Source organism: Periophthalmus magnuspinnatus, chromosome 4, assembly GCF_009829125.3.
Source record: "Periophthalmus magnuspinnatus isolate fPerMag1 chromosome 4, fPerMag1.2.pri, whole genome shotgun sequence".
Lineage (NCBI taxonomy): Eukaryota > Metazoa > Chordata > Actinopteri > Gobiiformes > Gobiidae > Periophthalmus > Periophthalmus magnuspinnatus.
Genome location: NC_047129.1, coordinates 6,375,801 through 6,403,571, shown reverse-complemented (window position 1 = coordinate 6,403,571; position 27,771 = coordinate 6,375,801). Strand labels below are relative to the sequence as shown.

The 27,771-nt window shown below is 38.2% G+C and overlaps 1 protein-coding gene across 1 annotated transcript in view; it reads left to right on the top strand.

Moving 5' to 3' along the window:
* The first annotated feature begins 254 nt into the window (after positions 1-254).
* scfd2 (sec1 family domain containing 2) overlaps positions 255-27,771 on the top strand; it is a 125,722-nt gene continuing 98,205 nt past the window's right edge. Inside the window, exons 1-4 of the mRNA XM_033965513.2 lie at positions 255-1,186; positions 1,276-1,444; positions 12,638-12,765; positions 21,752-21,927. Of these exons, the coding sequence (XP_033821404.1) occupies positions 373-1,186; positions 1,276-1,444; positions 12,638-12,765; positions 21,752-21,927 (1,287 nt within the window). The 5' untranslated portion in view covers positions 255-372. The remainder of the gene's footprint in view (positions 1,187-1,275; positions 1,445-12,637; positions 12,766-21,751; positions 21,928-27,771) is intronic.

Here is a 27,771-nt window from a genome sequence, read left to right as displayed (position 1 = left end):
AAGTAGCGTACTGTTTACTGACATGCGCATTGGTAACATTCTTAATGTTTTTACTTTACATAATCATCATCTGAAAGTAATTCCAACATTAATTTTATACCATATACATCAGATTCAAGACCGAACATTTAACGTTATACCTTTTGCAAATCAATTAAAAGTTGTTGTTTTGTTTTTTTTCTGACTCCTCCAGCGCCGGTTGTTTCTTCCGGTCTGGATGCTGCTGTCATAGCAACGAGTGACGTGTTTATCCCGCGACATGCTGCTGTGACGTTACCTTTGCGAGACTCGCGTTTGTTTTGCTAAACTCTCATGACATTTCTCGTATATATTTGATCCATTCGCAACCAGAAAATTGATAAAATAATCAAAATGCTCACAGTGGAAGATTACACGCAGTTTCCGCTGCAGACGTGGGAAAAGGTCTTCTCGAAGGTAAAGAAAGCGGTTGTTTTCATGGATGACAAGTGTGCAGAGGCTCTCCATTGGAGTGGTGGTGCTGCATCATTATTCGAGGCTGGTGCAAAAAATCTAAAACCGTTTTCAAGCTTCGAAGCGTGCCGTGCCGATGAACCAAAAGCTGTCTTCGTTGTGAGCACGTTGCTGAAGGGCAGAACGGTCGACATCATAAAGGACATAATATCTCTTAGCCGCTTACAATATTGTGTCGCGATCACTACTGTTGCTCACTCCGTGCACCTGGTCGCCAACAATGTCACTGACGAAATGGACGGGAATCCTGTGTTTGAGCAGTTTGAGGAAAAGCTGTGTGAGTGGATGGGTAACATGAACTACACAGCTGAAGTAATGTACGTGCCTGTTGTCTTTGCACCCGTCTCACAGCAGCTAATCCTAACTCCACCGTTTGCACACTTGTTCCCTCTTCTTTCCCCTGATCTGGACTGTATTAATGCAAAACGCCCAGAGAAGAAGCGATTTGGGAGCCTGGCTGATCTAGATATGAATTCCCTCCCAGCTAAACTGCAAATTGAAATAAAACATCTGTCCTCGGCTCTGAACTCAATGTTTGAAACTACAAGAACAAGAGAAGAGAGTTTTGCAGTAGGTCCTATGAGTCGCACCATTGCTGGAGAGTTGGCCAATCACCCACAAGCCAAAAACAGGAGGAAGACGGCTCAGAATAAAGCATCCATCATCTTTATTGACAGGACAATGGACCTGACAGGTAACTTTTAGAGCCTGTTTTTAATGCTGTGCTACTTAAGTGAATATTTTGGGTAATATGTGTTAATAACATTTTCTCTATATAATTAGGTGCTGTTGGTCATCATGGTGACAATCTGGTGGATAAGATTCTGACTGTGCTAAAGCCTTTACCTGGTCATGTGACTGATGTGCAAGTGGACATGTTTGAGCTAACAACTCTACAGCCCAGCCCTCAAACCCAGAACATTCTAGCGCCTGGCTGTTTAGCACAATCAGAGTAAGTGCATAACATGTGGATACTAATTCACTTTCATAAACACAATTCTCATGTCTGTTGTTTGGCTATTCATTGGTCCAGTTGTTTATTTTACAAAAGCTTATAATTTATAAGGCACTCTACACTGGTTTTGTATGACAGCTGACTTTGTAAGGTTTTGTGCCAGATAGGGGAAAGCATTTAATAATGCATTCATAGTAGAAAACATTTGCTTAAACACTAAAATGTGTTGTTGCAATCTGCAATAAAATCATGATTGACAAAATATGGACTTAACAAAAGAATAAGATAAAAAATATTTACAACTGAGCACCAATAATGAATAATAAGCTAAAATTGAAAACCCTGTGTGATGGAGCAAGCCAGCCTCCATTACTTAATGTATGATTGTAACTTTTAAAGACATAATGTAATCCACTTAATAATTATTATTCACATAAAGCATATTTATTAAACTGCATAACTTAAACAAATGAAGCTATTCCTTTCAGTTTTAACCTTTAGTTTTATGGCAGTGGGAAATTGCAAGTATACTGTACTCTGGAAAAACTTAATTCTTCTGTACTTTTGGACCAATAAGGTCTTGGATTTGAGGAGACTCTACAAGGGTATCCAATAATTCATAGCAACATCTTTTGTTTACAGTGTTACAGTTTGTCTAGACACTGTACCCAAACACAGTTGCTGCAGACTTTGTAGCAAACAGTAGGTGTAGGTATTGGCAATATATTTGTGCTAACAGAGAACCGTGTCATATCAGTATCTGTAAAATTTCTAGGTATATTGGGCTGATATTTTATTTTCAGAAATAAAAACACCTTTAACTGAATAAATGCAAGATAGATACGTTTAATGTCATATATTATAACATTTCAGTTAAAGCAGGAACAAGACAAGAAGATGGCTGATAGTTAGATTGTGAACCTTTAAGTGTTAAAATGACTTTCACTATGTTGCAATGATGTTAGTTCTGTTCAAGTGTGTATTCTGTATAGTTTAGTGGTTAAATATGACTGGTGCTCCTTTATGTCCCATGTTCCACTTCTCCTAATACTGTTTATGTGGTAAAAAGAGGAAAGCGGTTGAGCGAGAAGAAGAGTTTTGTGGCTGAGGCTGTCCTGCTGTATGTTTAACCACTGTGACAGTAAACGTGTGGGAGGTGAGCTGTGATGGAAGTGTTTGGCTTCATCAGATCACTGCTGTTTAGACTTATGTGGTGCAGCTGACATCTGCAGGACAGGGGCAGGCTGGACTGACCCTTAATGTGGAATACATGTACAAGCGCAAGCACCCTTAGAGGCAAGTTGCATTTTTTTTCCTTTCTACTTTCTTCCTTTTAATTTACAAGTCTCATTGATTTTACCAAAAGATTTCTCAGTTGATGAAATTTTACCCTTCCTACAGATTTCTCAAAAGATTACTGTGTCAAAAAAATGTATAAACGATTGCTTTGTATTTAGTAGCTAATGTATTATTTTGTTTGCATGACCATAAACATAGTGAACGATATGTTGAGTGTGCAATGTAAAAGGTGAGTTTTTACGATTGACTTGTGCCTGTACTGAGCTCTTGTTTAACACCCACATTATTATTGTAGCTAAAAATATTTGCTAATATGATTCTCATGTTGCATCTGGGATGACAGGTTGAGATATTAGTGTAATGATTATTCTCCATGGTGGAGGAGGCAGAGGTGGAGGTGCTGCTCAGAGGTTAGAGGTCACCCTGAGGTAGGTGTGTTTACAGAGAGCACTGGTCTGATGGGACCAGCAGGAGCAGTAATGCCTTCTCTATCAGGGATCTTAGCCTAGATTTAATTGCCTTGAAGCACACGCCTGACCGCAAGCTGCGTTTTACTCTAATGGGCTAAAGCTTGTTTGCAGAAATGTCTTCATAATTCTGCACCAGAGTTCTTAATTGCATTGGCCCATTTCTGTCCCATTTATTTTGATACCTTGATTTGTTAAAACACCTTGATTACAAAACTTGCATTTTCTTTTTGTATAAGCAGCCTTGTTTGATCTATGGCCTACTTCTTATGCCACAATATGCAAAACATAGATTTATTTTTATTGTAATGACTTCAATTAACCATTTGGTTAGACTCACTCAATATAAATATTTGAATGATTTAAGCAGGCATTAAACAATGTTATATTGTAAAGGTGTTGTATAATGTACTAGAGATGAACCATGGAAAGAACTGGACTTGTGACTTTTGAGGTTTAATTGTCTGTGTAATCTGCCCATGTCTCTCGGATGTTTATACACCTATGATTTAGATGGATATTTTTAGCATGAACCCACTGTGTGTTTGCATTGGCTCTTTTGTGTAGTCCAGGGCAAACCTTTAAATATTAGGTGTGGACCTAATTCCAACCTTTTTGTATGAAATTTCCCTCTGTAATTCTAGGATATTTTTACACATTACTGTGTCTTAAACATTCTGTGGGTGGCTGTTGATTCTAGCTCTTTGGGCGAGACCCCACACTTTCCTTACAATTACAGTATTATTTTACTTAACTTGACAACTAGCACCGGCACTGTGGTACTTAATAACAAAGTCATGAGTAAAATATAGTTCTGTAATGTAACACAATTGTATTATTTATAATCTAATGAAATAATTTCCTACAAAAAAGTACACTGGTCCCTATTAATTCTTGGATGGAAATTTTTTATTCTACATGGAAATGCATCAAATTTTCTGCTACGCTATATTTTGTATTAAGCAACTGCAAAATAAAACTTGAATATGAATAAAAATACAAATTTAGCTGTTTATATATATATATATATATATATATATATATATATATATATATATTATATTATATTATATTATATTATATTATATTATATTATATTATATTATATTATATTATATTATATTATATTATATTATATTATATTATATTATATTATATTATATTATATTATATTATATTATATTATATTATATTATATTATATTATATTATATTATAAATAATGTCTTGTGATGTGATTTGGTGATCATTATTACATTTCCTGCATTGAGCTGATGTGTTCAGACTTGCTTCCCAATGCAGTTTCCCCATTCTTGCAGTTTTCGCAGCCATTATGCAGTAGTTTACAGTCTTTGGTCTCGGCTGAGTGAAAGTGGCAGAGTTGTTATGTGTGTCTTTGTGGTCAGTTGCCTTCCAGTTCACAGTAATTTGCTGTGCTTGGCTGGGCGGACCCCTTTTGATCCAGCCGCGGGACACATGAACCCCATTGGCAAAGGGCAGCGAGTTTCTGTGCACACCACCAGTGATTTTGGCTGCCCCGGACCTTGATGTTGCGGTGGAGGGAGTGCGTGTGGGCAGCAGTGTGCGCGGGTGGCCAAGGTGCTCTGGTACCGACACAACCGCACCCAGCCATAAGCAAAACACAGTGAGGCTGCCTTCTCCTTCCAACCAGCACCCTACCACTCCTGTGTAAGAAAAAATACCTATTTCTGTCCCAGCTGCATGGGAAAGTGAGCGGGAATGAAAAGTTGTCTTAACTTAATCTTAAAAGATTGTGCTTAATACATTTTTCATTGTCTGGACAACGGTGTTTGTAATGCAAGAATTAAACTATTGATACTTTGCAGTGACATCATGTATTTTTATGGTGTAATGTTTCTGCCGTTATCATGGTGACACAGTGCACACTTTAGTAAACACTGCCTAAAATAGTTTTAAGATTGTCTGAAACCTCATGCATAAATACAACATGGATTTAAACTGCACATTTTCAGGAGCCTGTGATCAATATGAGCGTTCACGGTCCTGTTTAGGTTTGATTTTCAAAAACAAAAAAGGTGAGAGTGACTGAAAAGCTGTTGGGTAAAGCTAGTTAGGTTGTGAGTGCAATTCTATGTGAAAAGGACTTGTTTAACAGCATAAATGGATGGATGGATGGACATCAGCTGCAAGGTATCAATGAAAAAAGCATACTAAGCGATCCAGATTTTGGAATGATAAAATGCCATAATTTCTCAATATCTCAATATATCAAATGAATAATCACCTGACCCCAAAATGGCACCATGCAACAGGAAGCTGAAACTCACAAATACGACAGCTGGTGCATTTTGATTTAAGGAGATGTTCACACTAGTTCTTGTTTGAGCATAGTTTAGTCCTGATGTAGACTTGATTTGATCCTGTTCTAGTCCTGGTATAATTCTGATGTAGTCCAGGTTTAATTCTTATTTTAGTCTAAGATAACTCCAAATTTTGAGTCGGTGTATGCAAATGTCAACGCACCCTGCTCTTTAGTGGTAAGTAACAAGTTGGGTAAGGCAGTTCTCATTGGAATCAACCATAGAAACAGTTTATCAACAGAGTAGCAACAGAATAAAAATGTACAATCGTTTTGTCATAAAAGGTCCTTCTTCAGTTTGTCATTTTAGTCCTTTAAGTTATTTTACCAGTGGAAGTGTATCGAAGCCCTGTGCTTGTTTGGGTGTGCCCTTATACAGATTATTGTCTTATCATTTGTGCGATCCTTTTGACTTGTGTGGGAATTGTCAAAGAGCAAGACATATTATAGTCATGTGGAGAGTTAATGACAGACAGCTGAGGACAGTGAGCCCAGTCTTTAGCCACATCCATTTTCCAGCGGGTGAATATAGGAAAGAGATTGTTTTTTTGTTCTATAGTTAGACAATCAGGAGCTGGAGTCAGTTTCATGTTATTATGAGCAGTGTGGGCACAGCTAAATGGATGGAGAGGGTTTGAAATCATGTATGCAGCTCGCAGGCCTGTCAGGGTATGGGCAGCTTTGGTTTCACTGTCTGTGTAATGTCAAAACATAGCACACAATTAGTCTCCCAATAGACTGATTGTGGTCAGACCCATCACCATAATGTATACTTGTTAAACTAGTGTATTATAAAAGGGTTGTATGTTACTATCTATGTATTATGGTTATGCAAATACATTATTTTCATTGGCTTCATCAAGTCAGAGTGGTTATGAGTTACTAGGGCTGGGCCAAACTGTTCTGTTAATGGTTTATGTATATATATTTTTTGGGGGGCAGTGAAATTTGAATATTGTTTATCATTTGCAACCCTAACCACTGACAGTTTTAACACCAACTGTGGGGACTATAATAATGACAGAGAAAGCATTGGTGGGGTTGAAGTAGAAAATTGTACCTATATCTTGAATAGCTTTAAGATAGCTCTAATATGTGAAAGAAGTATTTTGTCCAGTGCCAGCTATATAGTCAACTGTATAACACCTTATCTGAATTAATCTCTACTGTTATCAATTTTAGGTCACATTGCCCAGCTTGTACAATGGCAAAAGTCAGAATCATCACAGTTTTGCTAGCTTGTTTCCTTCCCATTCCACTGTTTAATACCCACTTACACGTACGTGATCGTTGCATGATATTTACTCATGACAATGGAGGAAAGTATATCTGATTTCAGGAAATTAAGTTTAAATATTGATGTACTTCTAACTAAACCATACAGTGTTTGGAAAGCCATTTTACCCAAATGATGTATCAGGTCTAAGTAATGCCAGCCAATGGAAAAGCAGCAAAGGTCAGCCATGTTTGACCTGTGTGCAGACTCCTGTCATTCATTCGTATATGCTCGCTGATAAAAGGCTGTAGACACATAATATCTTTAGTCTGCTCTGGTTTGTCTGTCTCTGGCGTAGTGTCTCCCTCTAATTCTGTTTTCTCCTCTGTGTAGAAGTCTCCGGAAACCCGCACTACATCCATCAACTAGATTACTTTCACCTGAACAACTTGTACTCCATGTTCCCATCACCACAGATAAAACGAGCCATTCTGTCTTATGGGTTGTCTTTAGCTCTTGACAGTTCGGACTGCCAGACTGTGTGTTTATATTCAACACAATGATTAAAAAAAACTCACTAGATGATAGCAGTTTACTTCCTGCAGACCATTTCTTTCAAAGAGCCCCCACTGCTAGCTTCCTTTTGAAATGGTAAACTAACTCCAAAAACTGAAACGCAGGAGGAGAGCCAGGATCCGGTGTCTTCCCTGTTGTGATGCTTTCCCTGTTGCATTTGTCTTTGAATGGCTACAACCCAGATTTTGAATATTTGTAGTCTTGATGGTTAAATAATTCTTTGAATAAATATTTGGTTGTTGCTTGGCATCATTTTCTTCAGATGTTTGGACAGAAGGTCATCATTTTTGAAAGAAAGACATAGTATTGGATATGTTGTGTGATTACAAACTGTTGGACAGGTACAACACTTATTGAAACAACTTATTGAAATGTAGTAGTAAGCTATGCCGCAGGTTTAGAGCTGTGAAAATGCCATTATATTCTTTTTCAATATATTGTTGCCACATCCCACATTTTTGACATGTGCCAATGCCATCAAATGAAAATTGTGTTATTACTAACAGAATTTTACTTATTTAAGTTAAGTATAAAAGCCTTTATATAGAGAGCCTTGAAAATGACTGCCATCTGAGTGTATTTACATTTCACACAGGCTTTTCAGTGTGGCCTTTTCCACATATTGATATCTCACTTTTGAATACAGTAAATGTGGCTTTCAATCTTAATTGCATGAACATAAACAAGACAGACTTTTAATGATTGCATTTTAACACAAAAAGTTAGTCCAGTGTCTTCCTCTGAACACTGATCCAAACCACATGTTTTTACTGACAGAGATTTGGCTGGTCCAGAGTCTTGAATAAAAAGCCCCAAACTGATCTTTAATGATTTGAAATGATTGTATCTCAAATTGTTTAAAATTGTATTAACTGCACAGCCCTACCATCCAAGCTCTTATCCAATTTGTGTTTATAGTATGTCTTTGTCTATGAAACAAATCTCACCCCTCTTCCTCTTCACTCTCATTCTCTTCTTTCATAAATCCATTGCAGATCACTGGGCTGAGCTGCCTGGACACTCAAGGCCACTCCTGTCTCCTCTCTCTTCTGCTCCTTGTTTACAGGAAGTCATTCATGTTTTTATTTCATCAAACACACTTCATAAATGAGCTGTATGAGGAACTGGGCTGACCTTGCACAACTGTGAGACTGTTCCATGTTGGCTCATCAAATTCAAGATTCATCCTCTGCAATGGAAAAGGGATTATCTCCTGTTTGTGCGTTCTGCTGCATGCCTTTAGTTTGTGCCATAACATATCAGTCCCTTTGCAGTTTGTTATATACTGTGTACATACTTATGCACACACCAGTAAGAAAAGTCTTCAAATGTTATAAATCACAACTAAAAATGTCGTTATCCTGGATTTGGACAGTTTAAGTATTCGATGAAAGTGAACATTTTTTACCCACTGAAAACAACTGATCAACAAATGACAGTAAATAAACAATTGACCTTGTTATTTAATTGTTAGGTAACATTTTGGAAGTTATAATTCATTGGAGCTCTTGGTATTATGTGGTATTAAGATCTTGTCTGATCTTGGAAGCTAAGCAGGTTTGGGCCTGGTTAGTAGTTACATGGGAGACTGCTGGGAATATCGGGTGCTATAGTGGGGCATCAGTGGCTACAGCGCTCATTCTGCCCTTGTGTCTTTAGGCAAGACACTTCACCCACCTTGTCTCTAGTGTCCATGTACACTGGTGCATGAATGAGAGTTAATTAACATGCACTATTCAAGCTATTTTATGACAGTACTATTGGCATACAAGTTGTGTAGTTCAGTTAACGTGGCATGGCTGCTAATTTTTGCTGACACATTGATCTACACTATAGCCTTGTAATGACCTATCAGAAATGACTGTTTTTACATTGTTGTTAAATGAGTCTTCTGTAAAAATAGCAAACCCTTCAAGACCTCTTTACTGTTCATTATAACCTGCATTTGTATGAGTCAAGTCTGAATCATGTCACATATACCCTTGTGTATACCCTTGTGGGGCATTCTTACAAATTTGAACATCAGGGAGTCAGAATTAGAAAATAAACAGTTCAATGTGTGTGTGTCAGATACATGTCCAAACCACAGCTATAGAGGTAGGATAAATGAGAGAAATCCTTAGTCAGACGTGTTCGGACCATTCCTCTCCACTGCCTCACTCACTTCCAGGAACATGCCCCCTCCTCACCACACACCCACTAATGACTTGGCAACATTTGAACCATATGTGTTCAGTTTTAACTACACGCAAGATGTTGTACTAATGTGTACTGCTATTAAAATATATTTAGGCAGGTTTTATTTGAACAAACATGAGACCTGTTTAGTCTGGGAAAAACGTGCACTTTATTTTGTATGGTATTTTTACTGGACCAAATCTACTATTGCTACTCTAGAGTTGTAATAGTAGATTTTTAGAGGAAGTCGTAGTGGTAGTAGTTGCTTCATATGTAAGTAGTGTTGGTAGAAGTAATATTTAGAAGTATTGGATGAAGTAGACCATCGTACTACTAATTTCTCCTATTAACACTGTGCTTTCATCAATCGTGTAGCTTTCTGTTGTTACTATAGTTCTCATATGAGCCAAAGTTACTTAAATGTACTTTTCCAAACTACTTTTACTTGTGTGTATTTTGGTTACTTCACTGTACATCTCTCAACACCCTCTTAGCTTGTGTATGCAAACCACATAGAACTTTGTCTACGGTGTCTTTAGTGTTACAGTGCCCCCTAGAGGCTGTAGTAAACTCATGTGGTGCAGATGTCCAAGCGAATCCCCTGCCCCCCTTCTTTCAGAGTTCAACTGTTACTCATCAAGACTGCTTATGGAGCCTGTCTCACACCCCTCACCCAGTGGCCAGCGCGGGACCCCAGCGTCTGCTTCGACCAAATGGCCCGAGGAGAGCGTCAGGGGAGCAGGCCGGGCCAAAAGTCAAATTGGAACCATATTTCATCCACACTCTATCTCTTTAGAAAACACAGATGTACGAGAGCCATTGGTAAATATATACACATGCAAACTGCAGACATGTGGCCCAGACCACTCACACTATTGGCATTTCAACTATGGGAGCAATGTGATGTGGACATGTTGTTGTAGGTGGTTTTCTTAAGTTACGGGAAATGTTATCTAAGATTTATTGTACAACATGAGCATTTTTATTTTTATTCATAACTGTAATGGCTACAACTGTAATGGTATAACTGTGGTACCCTGAGTGACCTGTGGCCTATAGTGGTTAACTTTCAGTGTTCTTCTGGTATAGAAAAGCAGAAAGCAACTATGACCTATCCTCAAGCTATATAAATAAGTATTCCATTTCTGCCTTTTCTTTGTTTGTGTCCTTCACTGTGAAAAAATATCCCTGAAATAATGTCTGTAAAATCCTATGCCTACGGTCCTGTACCTGTCCAAGTGGAGAACAGCACATTTGGTTTTGTTGGCTTCACTTTCATGTTAACTGTCTTAAGAAGAAGTTGTTAAAAAGACAAAGTAGGGCCCATCTAAGTAGAATAAAAGTACATAAATACTTTGTCTTGTATATTTGTTGTAGTTTTCCCAGCCCTTTGTGTTGTTGGCCTTGTTCTGTGCTTTGTGTCTGGCTGCAGAGTGAAGATGGCGGGCGGGGGGGCGTCCCTGTGTTAGCCCCTCTCCTCCCTGTCCAGCGCGGGCCCGAGGTCTGGAACACATTACATTTGATATTAAACACATGGCAGCAGTTAGAATGGAGAAAAGGCGAGAGAAGAAAAAATGCTTTTCCAAAAAACTAAAGAAAACAGAGTGGAATTGTCAGCCAGCCCCCTCGCGCCTCAGTCCCCGTCCTTAGCCCTGGCTTTTGTGTCTTTGTTTCTCTGGTTTCAGAGTCTGTAAGTCGATAGTGAACTCGTATACATGAAAAAAAGTTCACTTTTTTGTGGAAAATGAAATAAATTTGAGACACACCACCACATGAGATGTATAAAATATGGGTGAACATATATACATATATACATATATACATATATATATATATATATATATATATATATATATATATATATATATATATATATATATATATATATATATATATATATATATATATATATATATATATATATATATATATATATTGTAACTCTAGCTTCCCAAACTGTGACACACGTCGTAACACAAGGTCTTTCTGATGTTACGTGGACTCCTAAAGTTCACGTGTTTACTTGTTTACTCTTTGTTTTCACTCACATTTATGCCTTTCAGAACTACTTTAGTCCTGTTTTAAACCTTATTTAGCACCAGTTTAGTCCTGGATAGTCATAGTTAAACTCAGCTTCCTAGTACTCAGGGCATTTTTTTGTGTATGGTACATTGGTAAAAAGTTTGAGAAACACAATCTAACCTTTAGGGCCTTTTACTTTAAAAAGCTCAGATGTCACTAGGCACGAGTAACACTTTTGGTTTCTCAGCTGCAAAGACGTGGAGGTGTTTTCTTCTTGTTCCAGATAGTGGTTTCCCATGTGAGATGTGGATCAGTGTACTTCATAAAGCAGCAGTAATGAGACGAGGGACTGAGCTGGGACACAGATGCTATCAAGGGGGACTGCAGGTCTCAAGACACACTTTTGAATGAGAAAAAAAAAATGCTCTGATCACTCCAGAGGAATGTTGGCACTGTTTTTAGGTAGACTAAGAACGTATCATAAGCTCCTCCCACTAATTTCCTTCTTTTTCCTGTGAGGATCCCATCAGGGAGGCTCCTTCCCCTGTGCAGGAGGCTTTCTGTCACTTCCACCAGCTCTAAATCATGTCAGTGTTTCTGCAGCCGGATGCCTCTACTGACAAATCTATGCTTTTATCCAAGCTTGGAACAGGCACAAAACACAAATGTGTCTTCAGGGATGTACAAAGTTATCATGTTATAGTATTTCGGTTGGTAATATGGCCACAGGATAGTTTTGAAATTGGCCTTGTCTAAGTTGCCATGTTATTTTATTGTTATCCCGTTTATCTACAAAAAGGTCTCCAGCAGTATTTAAAGTTACAATCATATCTGAACATGTAAACAAATCTTCTTTATTGTGTTGCTGTGCTAACTTCTTAATTTGTCTGCTAGGAATCCCATCTGGGAGTCCCGTTACTCTCCCACCTGAAACCTGTCACTGCAGACAAGCTCTCAATCACTTCTATTGTGGGTCAACTGCAACAAACTAGAAAAACGGCAACAGTTATTTTACTAGTCAGCGCTTCTCCGGCTCTTCTTCAGCATTGTTTTTCCGCCGTGACTAATACACTTCATTCTTCCACCTATCAGGTCATCAGCAGCGAGGTCACTGTGGGAGGCCATGTTGACCAGTAAGCAGAAGGAAGGGGTGCTGGAAGTGCGCAGACAGCTAGTGGAGGCGGCCAGCAAAGAGAAGCTCCCCATCAAGATGAGTATGGGTAAGGAGTGCAAAACAATCCAAGAGTTCCTTACCTTACCTTGTAGTAACTGTGGCGTGTAGTAGCCTCCCTGTGTGCAGTGATAATATTGACAACGGGACTAATTTCACACCTGATGCTCTTCCATCTAAAACCTTTTTGAAAGCATGTCAAAATACTATTAAAAAACTCCAATCTTGTGAGTGGATCTGTGAAGGCATATTAAGAATGTATGAAAAATGATAGCAGAAAAATTTGAGAGGAAATTAAATTGTTCAGCGATAATTAAACCCATTTGCAAAAGATTTCCCCCGGACAAAATTCATAAGAGCTTTTTTGCCGCCAACTTGCACAATCTAGAAGTAAAAGACAGATGCTATCCCAACGGTGGTCAATTTATGTTTAATTTAATGCTTATTTCACTAATTTATGAGATTTAACTGTATTGTTACCCTTGTTCTTGTTTGTATTAATCAATCAGCCTGATCATTAAATTAACACCTCTGAAATTCATCATATTTAGCCAAGTAAACCATTAAATTAGAAGCTTAATCATTCTAATCTAAGAAACTAAAATAGAAAAATAATTGAACATCTGAAAAAAGTTGACAAAAGTAGTCATACTTTACAGCAAAATAAGATTATAGTTGCTGTAGTGGACCCACAGCGCCCCCAGTTGAGCCCCCCGCTCCCTGCCCGGCCGTATATTTGCCCATGTGGCCACAAAGGAAATCTAAACCACATGTTGGCTGTATGACACACACACGCACGGCACTTTTTCTTAAACTTTTGTTGTTTGTTAATGGAGCAAAATATGACTAAAGATAGGGATAAGACTGTGGAAAATAAAATAGTTTAAAGCTACATATACAATGCCCTTATGCACCTTTTATACTTTGTAGTTATGAAGGTCATAAACAGAGCTAATGTACAGGTTAGCATCTGGCCAAAGGGGGTTTTAAAATGGGAGGGGCAGCTGTGGTCCCTGAGCACCTATAATCTATGAGGTAAAGAAGGTTCTGTCTTTGGTAACGAGCAGGTTGTAATATGTTGGAGGTCACACAGCCACACTGGAGCTGGCAGAGACTTAGACGCAGCGGTTTGTTTTTACACATTTGTCTAAAGACTGCTCCTCTAATTTAGGCACAACAAGAAAAAAGTCTGCAGAGATATATTAGATGTGACAGCCAATGTAATAAGCAAGGTACTGCAGCTCCACCATACATACTAATGTGGGAATCTGTGAGAAAAATGGATTTGTACATTAATATAAATGCTTACCACATAATTCAGGGGATATTTTACTAGCATAATAACTAGGATGCTAAACACAATAATTGAATTGAACAATTGAACACTTGAATATTTACATGATAAATATGCATTATAAGGATACATTTTTCTGAATATGGGACTTGTATAACCTGGCTAACATTAGATGGATAAGCTTCACACTGAATTGAGTTCTGCCCATTTATTTATTTATCTGGAACAATCGGGGGGAAAAGCCATGACCGCTGTTCAAAGCTGATTGGCTTGTTCCACTATCGTGATGCTTCCACCAAAGAATCAAACTTTAGTTAAATCCAGTTCAGAGAAAAGTACAAACCTCTTTCCCATTCACAGATGCACACAGCACTTTCCTCTACATAATTTGCAAAAACAATAGACTTAAGTATGTTCATTGGTCCATTTGGGCGCTTCACCTTTGGCTTCCACCTCAAACCACAAAGCAGCCCTTGTGAAGTTAGGCTTTATTAATTTGAATATCAAAATAAAAGTGCTGACTAAACTTAAGTTTAGTGCAAACTTATTGGTGCAGGTGTAAACAGATGGGGATGATGCTGTCTCCTTCCTTTTTTCTGTGAATATATAGAACCTATGGGCGTTGTCTTTAAAGACCTTAATGGAAGTACAGTATCCCCTGTGTAAAAATACATGAATTTGCCACAAGCACCTATAATAATACCTGCAATACCTTCTGTCCACTCCATTTAGACAACAAAACCAGGAAATAACCAAACTAATGGCTTGTTTCTCTTGGTTCTACAGGACTTTAATTGTGTATTTTACCTAGATTTATTTGTAATTTCAAAACAAATATCAACTTTCCAGAACAGTTTTGACAGATGAGTTTCATTTATTATACTTCACTTCCACCCCTGACAATGTACCTTTAAACCCGGTACTATAAATACTGCATCTGCTATGTTTGATACAGTTAGGTTTATACAAATTGAATCTGACTGACAGCCTGTTGACTTTCTGTTTTTGCTGAGCTGGAGAGAAAAGGAGAGAAGCAGGAAGAGAGTGGGCACTGTAAGAAGGCCTGCACACTGAGGCTTTATACCACACTGGCTTCAGACCAGGACCCTCCAGGACCTACCCCCCCTGAAACAGAAACTCATCCCCCACGCGCAGCTCTCATCCCTGCCCACCTGACCACAAGCAGAGCCCCCTCTACAGCGTCTCATATGAGGCTAAAACCTGCATACATAGAAAGCCCATCTAAGCATTAATATATAATCAAGGTTTTAAAGAAGTAGTTATTAAAATTATTATAAACTTGCCTGCAAATATGTTTGTAGTTCTACTCCTATTTCCAAGTCCATTAGCAACACAGATTTATCTAGTTTAGCTAGTTTATAAAGGCCTAACCCACTGTGGTCATGGTTGAAATGTATGTCAGTCGGGTTTTGGGCAGGTTTTGTACATGTTTTGAACTGGTTTCCAAGTTTTCATAACTCCAAGTTCTAGTTTAGTCCAGTTTTCTCATCGTTTTAAAACTGTTTTGGTGAAATTTGGCAGTGGTTATGAACTGTTTGAGTCATGATTTACGCTCGGTTAAGCCATTGTCTGGTTTTGTTTTCATTTTCCCAGTCTTGGTTAAGTCCTGGTTGTCTGAATTTGTCTTTATAACTGGATTTTAACCTGGTTTGAATTTTGTTTAAAGGTGCACTATGCAACTTTTCGCCACTTGCTTGTTTCATGGATCAGGTTATGTCATTGTTTTGCCTGGGATGCTCAAAATACCTTAAAAACACACATCATTATGGTGAGTGGTACCTATCCACAGATTTGACATGTATTTAGACCTAGTGGTGTCACTTCCTTCTCTCCAGAGAGATAGACATAATGCTCTACTGTGGTCCATCCTAGAAAAAGCAATAACTTGGAGATAGAGACGAGCAGAGTGCAGACCAAAAGTTATCAACTAAAATTCTAAAGTCATTTTAGTTTGGACCTGCTAACGTATTTGGGACAATGGCAGAAAATACGAGCCAGAGAGTAAACCCACTGGTATCTCTCTGTGGCAGATGAGTTCTCACATAATCTTTGACCCGGCCTGGACACTTCTCATCTCAACGGGAAAAGATAATTGAGAAGTGAAGTTGTTGAGGGAAGTCACATAATCTGTTCCTCTTGTGCCAGGTCTGTCGGAGCACAATAGACCCCCTCAGTTGGATGTGAGTGGATATGTGTGTGGATATGTGTGTGGATATGTGTGTGGATGTGTGTGGATGTGTGTGGATGTGTGTGGATGTGTGTGGATGTGTGTGGAAGCGTCTGCAATTTGTTTGTTGAGATGTTTTCTTTGCTCATTGCTGGGAATTTGGTTTCATTATTCATCATATCCAAACATGAGGATGTAAGGTAGTGTGGGTCATGTAGTTTCTGTATATTTATGATTTAACAGTGTGATTAGAGCGAGGACACAGGCTTATGAGTTGGCTGTTAAAATTGCAGTTTGTGAAATATTAAATAGTTGGACAATATATGAGTAAGTATTATCAGAACTACAGTATTTTTGACCTATTTTTGAGTATGTCTGTCATGTAAAAATAATAGAAATATATTCCTCTGCTATTGCTCTTTTTTCAACCTGCTGTACTGAACAGGCTAAGGAAGAAGCACAATCAAATGAATAAATTGAAGTCATTATCATGCAGTACATCCTAACAATACAGTTTAGCATCAGATGCTGCAGTCATTTCAATGCAACCATGGCAACTAGAATTAAAAGGTTGTTGGTCAGTCCATGTTGTTCATTTGATTATTTTGATTTATTCAGATTCATGCATGTGTAACATTCTATCTGCATCCGTCATCATCATTTGCATATCCAGTATTATTTGGCATGCTGCAGCAATTTCCTGCTCTTTATTGTTCAAAACTCACCTAATGCATATCAATTCTTTTATGTCACAAACACATATTGCATCTAACCATCATTATCTTGTAGCTTTTCCCATGTCTTGTCTAGTCTGCCAACATGTTTTTTGATCCTACAGTACTTGCACTTGTGTTACTGCATATGTACCTCTTGTGCTGTAATACTTACGAGGTTGTCCAGCTGCTCAGACAGGCCTCTCCAGTCCACATAGACATATACCATCACTTACCTCTGAGTAACCCTGTGCACCTCCAAACACAAGTCTTCTTCCAGTAAGGACTAAATCACATCTGGCCTTGTAACCTCTTTGCATTGTTCCGTACTTTGATCATGCCTCGGGCTCAGACTCCACTTCAGAACATGAGGCTAAAATGGACAAACGGTTTAAAGCACAAGACGGAAAATGTGATTTGTTTTTATGGAGGTTGGTGCAATAAAGCCACTTAGTGAAGGTTAAACTGCCCATGAGAGATTCAGGTGGGCTTTCGATCTTGTAGGGCAGGTCCACAAGGAGTCAGTGAATGTTGTTTATTTTTAAGCACATGTCATACACTATACATATTATGTGATTTAGCCACCAAAAATAAGTAGTTAAATTAGTTTTTGCATTGGTTACTTGTCATAATCAACCATGATTCTTCACTGCAGGACATCAGCAGTGTGACTAGGATTATGGCACAACAATTTTATATATCACGATTTTCTCTAGTTTTGCTTCGTGTGCACAATATATTGCAATATAATGACCAATATAAACAGGAAATGAATGTTTGAGCATAGAATTAACTGACACACAATATCAGTATCACCATAAATATTGTTCCAGGAATCAGATCGTGTTTGGCGCTGGCCACGGTTGGACACAGCGAAACCAAAAACGGCAAAATGCACATACACAAATACATATAACTTAAGTAATAATTTATTACTTAAAGTTAACATATTCACATCAACCAGTCACTTCTGTCTTGCCAAAATGTCTTACTTATGAGTTTTGTTCACTCCCCTGTCAAAACGAATGGGAAAAATCACAACTTTCAGAACACTTTTCAACCCAGTGATTGATGCCGAGTAATAGTAAAGGCCATTACAGTGCGGTTTTATTTATTAGAGGCTTAAAATGTGAGCCTTTCCACTGGAGCCCTCACTATAAGCACAAAGAGTTCAAACTCATATCTCAGCTGACGGTACATCTCCTGCACATACATTCAGCATCTGGCAACAAGATGGCTCCAAATCACACAAATGTAGAGACAGAGAAATTTAGTGACACAGATAAGACTCAGGACTGGGCCAGTGCTGCCTGATTGTGTAATGGGGAACAGACTTTACCCAGACTGCCTTTCTTTTTCAGTACTATTCTAGTACTGTTCTAGCTGTGCTCTGAAGTCAGATCCTTTTAGACCACTTTCTCACCTCATCTTAATCAGTTAGTTAACCTTATCTCTCCAACAACTGTACGGGAATTATGTTTGATCTTCTGTCATCTCTGCATTATTTCAGCCAGTTTTCAACTATTTTATATTAGATTATAAACTTGAATGTGGCATTGTATTTGCTTTATAGATTTCAGTGACGTTTCTGGCCTTACAATTTTAAAACTAACCCCCTCTACGGTTGTTAAATATTTTGTATTTTCATTCCGTTCAATTGCTAATTCATGTTTTAAAATGGTTAAGGAATCACTAACTTTTCTGGGAGAGGAAGCGCCACCAGCTTGTCTCCATGGAGATGTCATCACTTTGCACTAAATGTCACACAGTAATGCATTGAACTTGTAGATCTCCACTGAGACTAGCAGAGTTACAGGTCATATTTGTGCAGATGCAAGCCCACTCAGCCAGAATGTATATTTTTCAAGCTGAGGTTCAATACTTTACTCTGTCTATGTAATTGTCCAGGTAGGTTCCGTAGCAAAAGAAGAGTCAATTCTGTGGATGTCGCTTGGATGACCGCCGAAACATCTTCACTCTAACACTTTTCTCCAGTTGACAGAATGGAATTTTCTTTTGCTATACTTACTCTTACTACAATACACTTTTCCATGCAAAGCAATACCATCTCCATGGAGACAAGCAGCTAACCTCCAGTAGAAAAGTTACATAGTGCACATTTAACATATTTGAGCAATGCACACTTCCAGTCCAGGTTATTTATTCTATTTTCCCAACATATTTATACCACATTTCTTTCCGTGTGTATTTTGTGCTGTGAAGTCTGATATATTTGGTGTGCAGTGTACCATTCTCACCTATTCTCCAATAAAATTATGTTTGGCCCTGATTTTGAAGCGGGTTCCTGGTTCTGTGTTGAATTACAGTTGGCACATGAGACTCAGCGAGGCGCACTTGGGCTGCCAGGGTTTTATATAGCTGGATGTGTTCACAATAGCTCTTTTCAAGATTTTTAAAAATGTCTGGTCCGGAGATTATTATTCAAAAAAAAAAAAATCTCTTTTAGACAGCTCTTTCCTTTTTTCACCTCTGTTGTAAAAGTGGCGCATAGTTTTGTTTTGTTTTTTTTTGTTAGCATTGGACATGTTTTGTTTTTTTAAATCTTCACTATTAAATTATTGCTTTTTTTTCATCCAGTGAATAGTTTTTTTTACTGTCTCAGATGAATTATGTTACCCAAAACTGACCCTTGATGGATAATGTTGTCCTTACATCTGTTAAGTGCTATGACTGCAGACCCCTGGGACACTAGAGAAATAACCTATTAATTAGAATAAGTGCAGCTTAAATATTGTTTTATATAATGGGCACTGGACACTGGACCGGTTCAAATAATGAGGATAATGGTGTATATTGATTATAGTTTTCTTGTTTTTTATTAATTATATAAGTTATCTGACATTTACCATGTTGCGATTCACATATTTATTAATTTAAAGTTCTTCATCAGTAGGGTTAAATTGGATGTGCAGTTTTTATACATTTACAATTTAGTTCGTTATTAATTTTGTCCATGGCTTTCACATGCGAATCAAACATCCCCATCCTATACGCGTATGCAGTTACTTTTATCATTATATAGGGCTGTGCAGTTCATCCAAGTTTAAATGAGACCGAGATTCAGTCGTTTGTAATTGTCAACGATATGCTCGGGTCTTTTTAATCAAGAGGTCTACACAAGAAGGATTGGGAGGAAGTAATTGTTTTTCTATTAAATTAAAATGCTTAAAAGTCAGTAGTGTTTATATTCAGAAAAATTAATATAGCATATATTATTTGCTTTGACTGAGACAATAAAATCACAAATCCTGCATTAAATCACAATTCGAACATCTCCGAAAGTAGCTTGTCATCGTCCAGGAGGCCACACTGTAGCTTGTGTTACACCTTTTTTATTACCTCTGTCCCTCCTCCTGCCCGTTCTTCACTCGCGTCTAAAGAAAACACAGGCGATTTAGTCCAACAGGAAATACTCCCACAGCTGGTCCTGCTTCAGAACATCAACATGAAGAAGTGGGCTTTATGGGGAGTTAAACGTGTTGTGCCCCTTTTTGTTGCCCCGGGACACTTCTCGCACCCCTCTCAGCCCTTACCCCTTTCCTATCTCCCCGATCCCAGCCTGATGCCGCTCTTCCTGTGTCTGTATGCTGTCTGAGTAAATAACCAGAGAAGCTATGTTGTTTACATTCATTAGTCATACTCAGAAAGCTCTTATCGCCGCTTCACTTTGGCTGCATAGAAATGAACTCATTTGGTCTTGTCATGGCACTTGTGCAATAAGTTCACCCCAAGTTCTGACACCGCACTCCGTTGGTTCTCAAACTGTAGTTTGAGCACGAGATGCTGGGTTTACATAAAGGTATTTGTTATAAAATATATTTTGTCATTGTGTAATCCCTGTCCAATTTCACTCTTGGTTTAGACCTAATTATCCACTGCTAATCTTGCTTTAGCGCTGGAATAGTTTTAAGGAATAGTATATTTACATGCTGCAACTTGGTCATGGTCCTTTAGTTCTTGTTCTCTGTCTTGCTCACATTTGCTAGTGCTTTTTAAATCCTCTAAGCTTTCACATTAAGGTGGTTCTCATATTTTAGAATCGCTTCTCTACACATGTCCACCCAGTCTCTCTCAGCCTCTCTTGGTGTTTTTACTCATTAAGATAAAAAATTTTTCTCCTTCTCGGTATCAGTCAGTCCCCTCTGCCCTCTGCTGCGTGCATAACGGTTATTAAAAAATTCTATATGGTTTGGATATAAGTTGTTTATTTGTCCAATTCCAGACAGTATACTCTTCCCTTCAGAAAAAGAACTATGCAGGCATTTTATCATATTTATTTTTTTACGGTGAGACAACACACAATGTATTTATATTGTAACTGTCCTGTGTAAAACAATACAAACCAACTGTCATTTACAAAACAATACTTTTTATGTGAAATGCGCTTCAAGTCAATTTACACTTTGTACATGTTCAAAGCATGGGTAAAAACAGAGGGATCTAAGTAAAAGCTATGAGAAAAGTGGGGTGGGAGCTCACTAACTTTATAGAGACATTTTACCTATAAAGAAAGTAGAGTTTGATTATCTTTACTAGCTATGGTAACTGTTGCTGTGTCCTTGGGCAAGACACTTCACCTTCCTTAGCTGTATGACTGTTATTGTGGCTAAGTGAGCTAGTGTTATAGTGTAATTTGTCATTAGACGTGCAGAAAAGCAGACATGATTGCCAAGTGAAACTAAATGACACATCAGTATGAAAAGCCAAAGCTGATTAATACATTTGTTAAACCCCCTAAAAAAACAACTAAAAACACTATAAACAGATTCATAAAATAAAATGTCTTGTGTTTTTTGTGTCTCCACTTGTTTGTCTACAGGCCGGGTGACCCCAGCCCAACTGTGTTCCTACGTGAAACCATTCAGGAGCAGTCGGGGGGTGCTAGAGAATCACTGCGGGGTGCTGCAGCTGGGACTGGCCACGGCCCAAACCCTTGGACACCCCAGCCTGCCGAGATGGGACGCCTGCCTGGCCTTTGAGAGACTCCTCCTACAGGTCAAAGCTCCTCCTATACACAAACCAGAATCTATTCAAAATGTGTGTTCCAATATACTCCCAACCACATGCCAAAGAAGTTAACATCTCAAAAACTGAAATTGACCCTTTACTTTGACAGGTAGCTTTGGCGGCAATAAGTAAAATGGGAATCTGTGCTATGCAATTACTATGTTGAATATTACTACAATTATATGCTAATGCAGTATTTAAACATACCCTTTCGCTCCGCTCTGTAGTGAATTGTTGAAATATGCATCTTGAATCATAATAATTACAGCGAATATTTATTTTGGCAAGTCTTACATTGGAGTAGTCTAGCAAACGCATGGTAATAGTGAAAAAGTTTATAGTCTCACAAATGAAAAATTGTGGGTCTTGCTTTAGAAATATTTCCATCTTCGTTTTTATTTCAACAGATATTTAAAACAAATATCATTCTCAATCCGACAGTGGTAAGCTTTTCTTCATCACATTCTAAAAACTGTTCAAATTAGTAAACTTTATTGGTGGGAATGCTGCATTGGTTTTCCTATTATGGGTCACATAAATCTGCAAAAGACAGCAGTATTTATTGGCTACACCTCCCATTGACTTGTGCTGCCAAGAACGCCATGAAAAACTCTACCCTTCTGTAATAATGTCTGCAACTTTTGGACATCAGAGGCATACATTTCATGCAGCTTTGTCCAATACATTGTAAAGTGTATCTCACTGGCTTTTATTCTTATTTACAACAACTCAAACACAGAATCTAGAGAGTATATTTACACTGGCAGTTATTACTCACATTTTAAAAAGCCACAGTATATAAACTATAGGAGCAGCATTAACAGCTCTGACATACTTTTGGTACTAATCAGTTTGTGGTGGAGCTACATGTTGACCTAATTTGTGATTAAACATGTAATTATTCTTTCACATCTTTGCCTTGGGTAAACACTTTATGACCGGCGTGCAGCAGGTAAATGGGCGCTTGTGGTTTGCTGTGTTGCCAGTGGGCCAAAATGTTGTGTTAAACTGACAGAGACAGGGAAAAAACGCAGATTCCACTCCTTCATAAACAAGGTCAGTTGTGTTTGAAAGAAAAACATTTAGATCCCGTAAACAGGAGAGAAAAAAATGTCAAATTTTCATCATGTTGTTTAGAGGTTTTGAGTTTTGGCTGAGGACTAGTTTACGGGGGTGGACAGAGGCGGATGTGCACGGGTGCCGCGATGTGGCTGGGTCTCAAGTACACATAACTCAAGGTCTGCTTTGGAATACATTTCCAGTTGTAATTAAGATGATGCCTAGTTTCTAACTTTTCTTGCTCTGAAATATTTAATTTTAATTGGCCACATTGCAATTCAGTTGAATTTTATTTATACAGCACATTAAAATACATCTTAAGCTGCCCAAAGTGCTTTGCACAGAATTCAACAAAAAACAGAAAACACAACACACAGGCAAAGAAAAGTAAAACAATAAAACACTAAGATATCCTGTCGAGCTGGAACTAAACGCCAAGGAGAAGAGGTGCTTCTTTAGTCTTGTCTTAAACTGCCTTAAAGACTTTGAGGATCTGACAGACTGAGGGAGGCCGGTCCACAGTCTGGGCGCTGCCACAGAAAAGGCTCTGTCACCCCTGGTCTTTAGTCTGGCCTTGGGCACAGCAGAAGGAGCTGGTCAGCTGACCTCAGGGCTTTGGATGGAGTATATGGCTCCACTAACTCCCTCAAATAAAGTGGACGCATAGAGCGCAGACATGCAAACACAATCAATAACATTTTGAATTGCACCCAATATGAAACGGGGAGCCCGAGCATGATGTGCTCTCAGCTCTTAGCAGTGGACATATCATTAAATAAGTATAGCACTTTACCATGACAAACACACTTAATCATTTTTATTGTAAAGCTTCATGTCAAACAAACAATAAAAACAGGAGGGATGAATATATGATTATAGCTGACAAATATTTATACTTTATACTTGCCTGACCAGCCAGTGCATTGTACATTCTGCTTGAATCCAGAAGCCATAAATCAGTGTGAAAAACAGTGTGAAAAACCTCCATCCTAATGTGGGACGGTCCAACCACAGCCACTAATTTGTAGCACATGTCTGTTACACATGTCGCCTCTCGAAAAATTCTTGTGTAATTCAGAGCAAAATATATCACTTATTTTACCTGAGATTAATAAGAGTTTGGTGCTTTGATTTTTCTGTTTCCTCTATGTTGTGTTTTTTCCTTTTTTACTTCTAAACTTCCATGTTTGTTTTTACCAGAATGGCCCATGTGTCTCTCTGATTGGTTATACTGTCTGTCAATCATGCCCTCTGGAAATGGACGGTTCCCAACCCACTCATAAAACAGAGTGACAAACAAGCAGTAAAAGTAGATAACGTTAATATTAAAACAAAATCCTTAACTATTTGAAGACTTTGCATATTTCCATTAATGAGTATTGTATAAGAGGCAGTATGACAGGAGTAGATCTTATTACAGAAAATGTTGAAAAAACAGCACTGTCCTGTGCCAAATGTGAATTTAAAAACAAGCTCATAAAGCTGTTCCTGGGACAGACACTGTTCACTTCAATAAAAACACCACTGCAGGGCTATTGTCTGTTTACTCCAAGACTCCACGTTAATCCTTTCCTCCTTCTGTGTTGTCTGCTCATACTTTTAATATAAGTGCTACAGGTCTGATTGGAACGACATGGTTTAGTTTCCTCTGCCATGTGGACCAAAAACAGATATATGAACTCAACTGATCCACATAATAAGTAGTGTGTTTCCTAATGTAATACAGGGTGGTGGGAACTCACTGAATTAATAGAGACATTTTACTAAAGAAACAGTTTGATTCTCTTTATCAGTAATGCTAACTGTTGCTGTTTCCATGGGCAAGACACTTCACCTAGCTGCAGGACTGACTGAGTGAGAAAGTGACTATGTTTTAGTGTAATTGGTGGTTGGAGACGTAGAAAACCATGCAGCGCCCGGCATCCTCACTGTTAGCGTCACTACTTCCTGTCTAGTTTTATCTTTATGAGGTTTTTGCCAAGTCATGATAAAATGAATAAATATTTAAAGATCAGGCAGCATAAAAACAACACCACAAACGAAAGTAATATACATATAAAATAATTGGGTAGTTTTCCGGGTATGTTTTCAGATTTTAATAAAAGTGGCTGTTAGCTTTGAGACACAGTGAGCTAGCTAGCGTGCTACTGTGCAAAGAGCCTATTGAAACTCACTGAATTAAAGAAGAATGTCAATTATGGTAGGGTGACCAGACGTCCCTGTTTATCCGGGACAGTCCCAGTTAAGGGGTGTTACGCAATCTTTTCACACTTTTATGCATACTCATCATTCCAACCCGAGTCTGTCCCTGTTTTTAATTCTGAAAATCTGGTCTCCCTAAGTTATGGTTTTAAACATATGCAAAAACTCGTACTTATCCCCTATGTACCTGTAACTATATCTAATTGAAAATGGCATGGCAACTGTTCAGCAAGGTCTATTTGTCTCATGTGGAGTAGTGTCCTCAGGCCTTTTCATCTGTATCCATCATAATATATTGCAGTTATTTTGACCACCAGTGCTGCATAGTAATTGGCTTAAATCAGACATTCTTCATAAATCACATTCCAGGGCCTTAAGTGCAGCATACGAGTTTGTATTTGCAATTGACTTTTATGGGGGTATTAGGGGAAATGAGTAGTGTGTCCTCTGTGCCCTCTCTGTTTATTTAATTTCATATGAGTTTTTCAGTTTGGCTCGATGTGGACAAAGTTAATGACATTAGTAGAAGATGGTGGTGGCTGGAGATGGCTCTGGTGGGGGGGTGGTCAGACTGTTTGTGCAGCCTGAGTGTGTGAGGGCCGCTGTGGTTCGGGTCTAGACCTGGAGCCTGGTCCACACTGGGGCTTCTTTCAGACCTGAATCCAGCCCTGACCAGCTCTGGGTGTGGGCACTGGGGCAATTAAGTTCAAGGACCACACTCGTCTGGATTTGATGATGATGATGTGAGGTGCTCTTTACATTCACTGAAAATATGCAAGGCACAGCAGTTTGTGCTATTAGGCACGTTCTGTTGACAGTTGGATTACACTAATATTTTGTATTTATTTGTTATTGCAACACGTTGGTTGGAAAGACGTATAGAGGAACACACTGAATAACTTTAAGAACAAATCAAAGCTTTCCCAAGGCATTTAGCCTTTTTCATGTTTCCTGCATTATTTATGTAGGTATATTGAAAGAGCTGTCTTATTCTGACCTATTGACCAAGAATTACATCAAAAGGCACAATTATTAAGCATTAATTCACTTTATTTAAAGCCATTGTGTAACTATTTAGCCAAAAATTAGACTAAAATAAAAGCATGTTTTTGTTTGTTTTTTATGTTCCTATTTCATTTCAAAATGTAGAAAAACATTTGTGCTTACTGTGAGCAAGCTTCTGTCTCCACAGAACTGATGCTTATTTGGCCTGCCTGTTTCCATGGAAATGTTGTTCCTTTGACTATATTTAGATATTCCACAGTATGGAATAAAACTCTTCTGTCTCCATGGAGCATACTTTAACTTTCAATTTCCATGGAATCATGCAGGTGACACAATATCGCCACAAACGACAGTGTTGCTTTAATTACATGTATATACACAATAAAAATATAATAATAATTTAATAATTGTGTTAATTTTAATCATGACCAATAGTTTTTTTTTTTAATTATTACATGCCAAATAAAACTCTCAAATTATCTAAATGTATACTGTGTACATAGTATTTGGCTTTAATCTGTATTTCTCTTTTATGCCTCGTCTAACCATTGACTTGCTTCAGACTCCTCTTTGGCAGACGTTGCCACCCGGCCTGCACCAATCCCGGACCTCCTGCTGGGTGTCCTGGTGTCTGGGGCTTTGGGTTTGGCTCTGAATGGGTCAGATTGAGGAGAGTTTGGGTGAGCTCCAGAGAAAGTGTCACTTGATGCATTCACGTTTTCTAGACGGAGGCGAAATTCAACAGTCACCCTTTCACCACTTCCCAGAACATAACATGGCCTTTATATAACCTTCTCTAAGCCAGTACAGGACCCAAATGTCGTAAAAATAACTAGATACATAGGCCTACTGAATCAATTCTATCTACAGAGAAAACCTGAAAGTAGAATATGATGAACTGTAACTATTTGTGTGGTATGAGTTTGATTTAGAGTGTACTATATTTTCAATATTAGATATTTTACACCAGGTTTTTTGGAGGTGGCACATCACCTTCATGATTCCATAGAAATAGATAATTAAAGCCATACTTCAGAACATTCCCCATGGGGATTGGTAAGTGTTGTGATATACTGTAGAATATTATATTAAAAGGAACAATATTTCCATGGAAATAGTAAGTGGAGACGTAATAAAAACATCACAATTTTGTTTGAAATTTTAGTATCACAACACTTCTTCCTGGTGTAATCTAGCCAGCACAAGTAATCAGTCCCACATCTTATTTTTGTGTGAGGCTGGATTGGTGTGGGATTTTTATTATTATTATTATTATTATTATTATTATTATTATTATTATTATTACAAATGTTGTGGTTGTCGGTTTTCCTGTCTTGCATTAGTGATTTGGGGCATTTCAGCGTATGTCACTGCCCTGTGGCACCACTCTGCTGGGATTACCAGTTCATGAGTCTGCAAACATTCAGGCTCTGGCTTTATTACTAGTCACAGCACTGCACTGTCTGCTCCCTGCTCCCAAGAGCCAAGTCTCCTGTCTAGTTTTTATCGAATATTCAAATTCTCATCCATCCACCCATTTTATTCCACTTATCTGGGGCTGGGTCG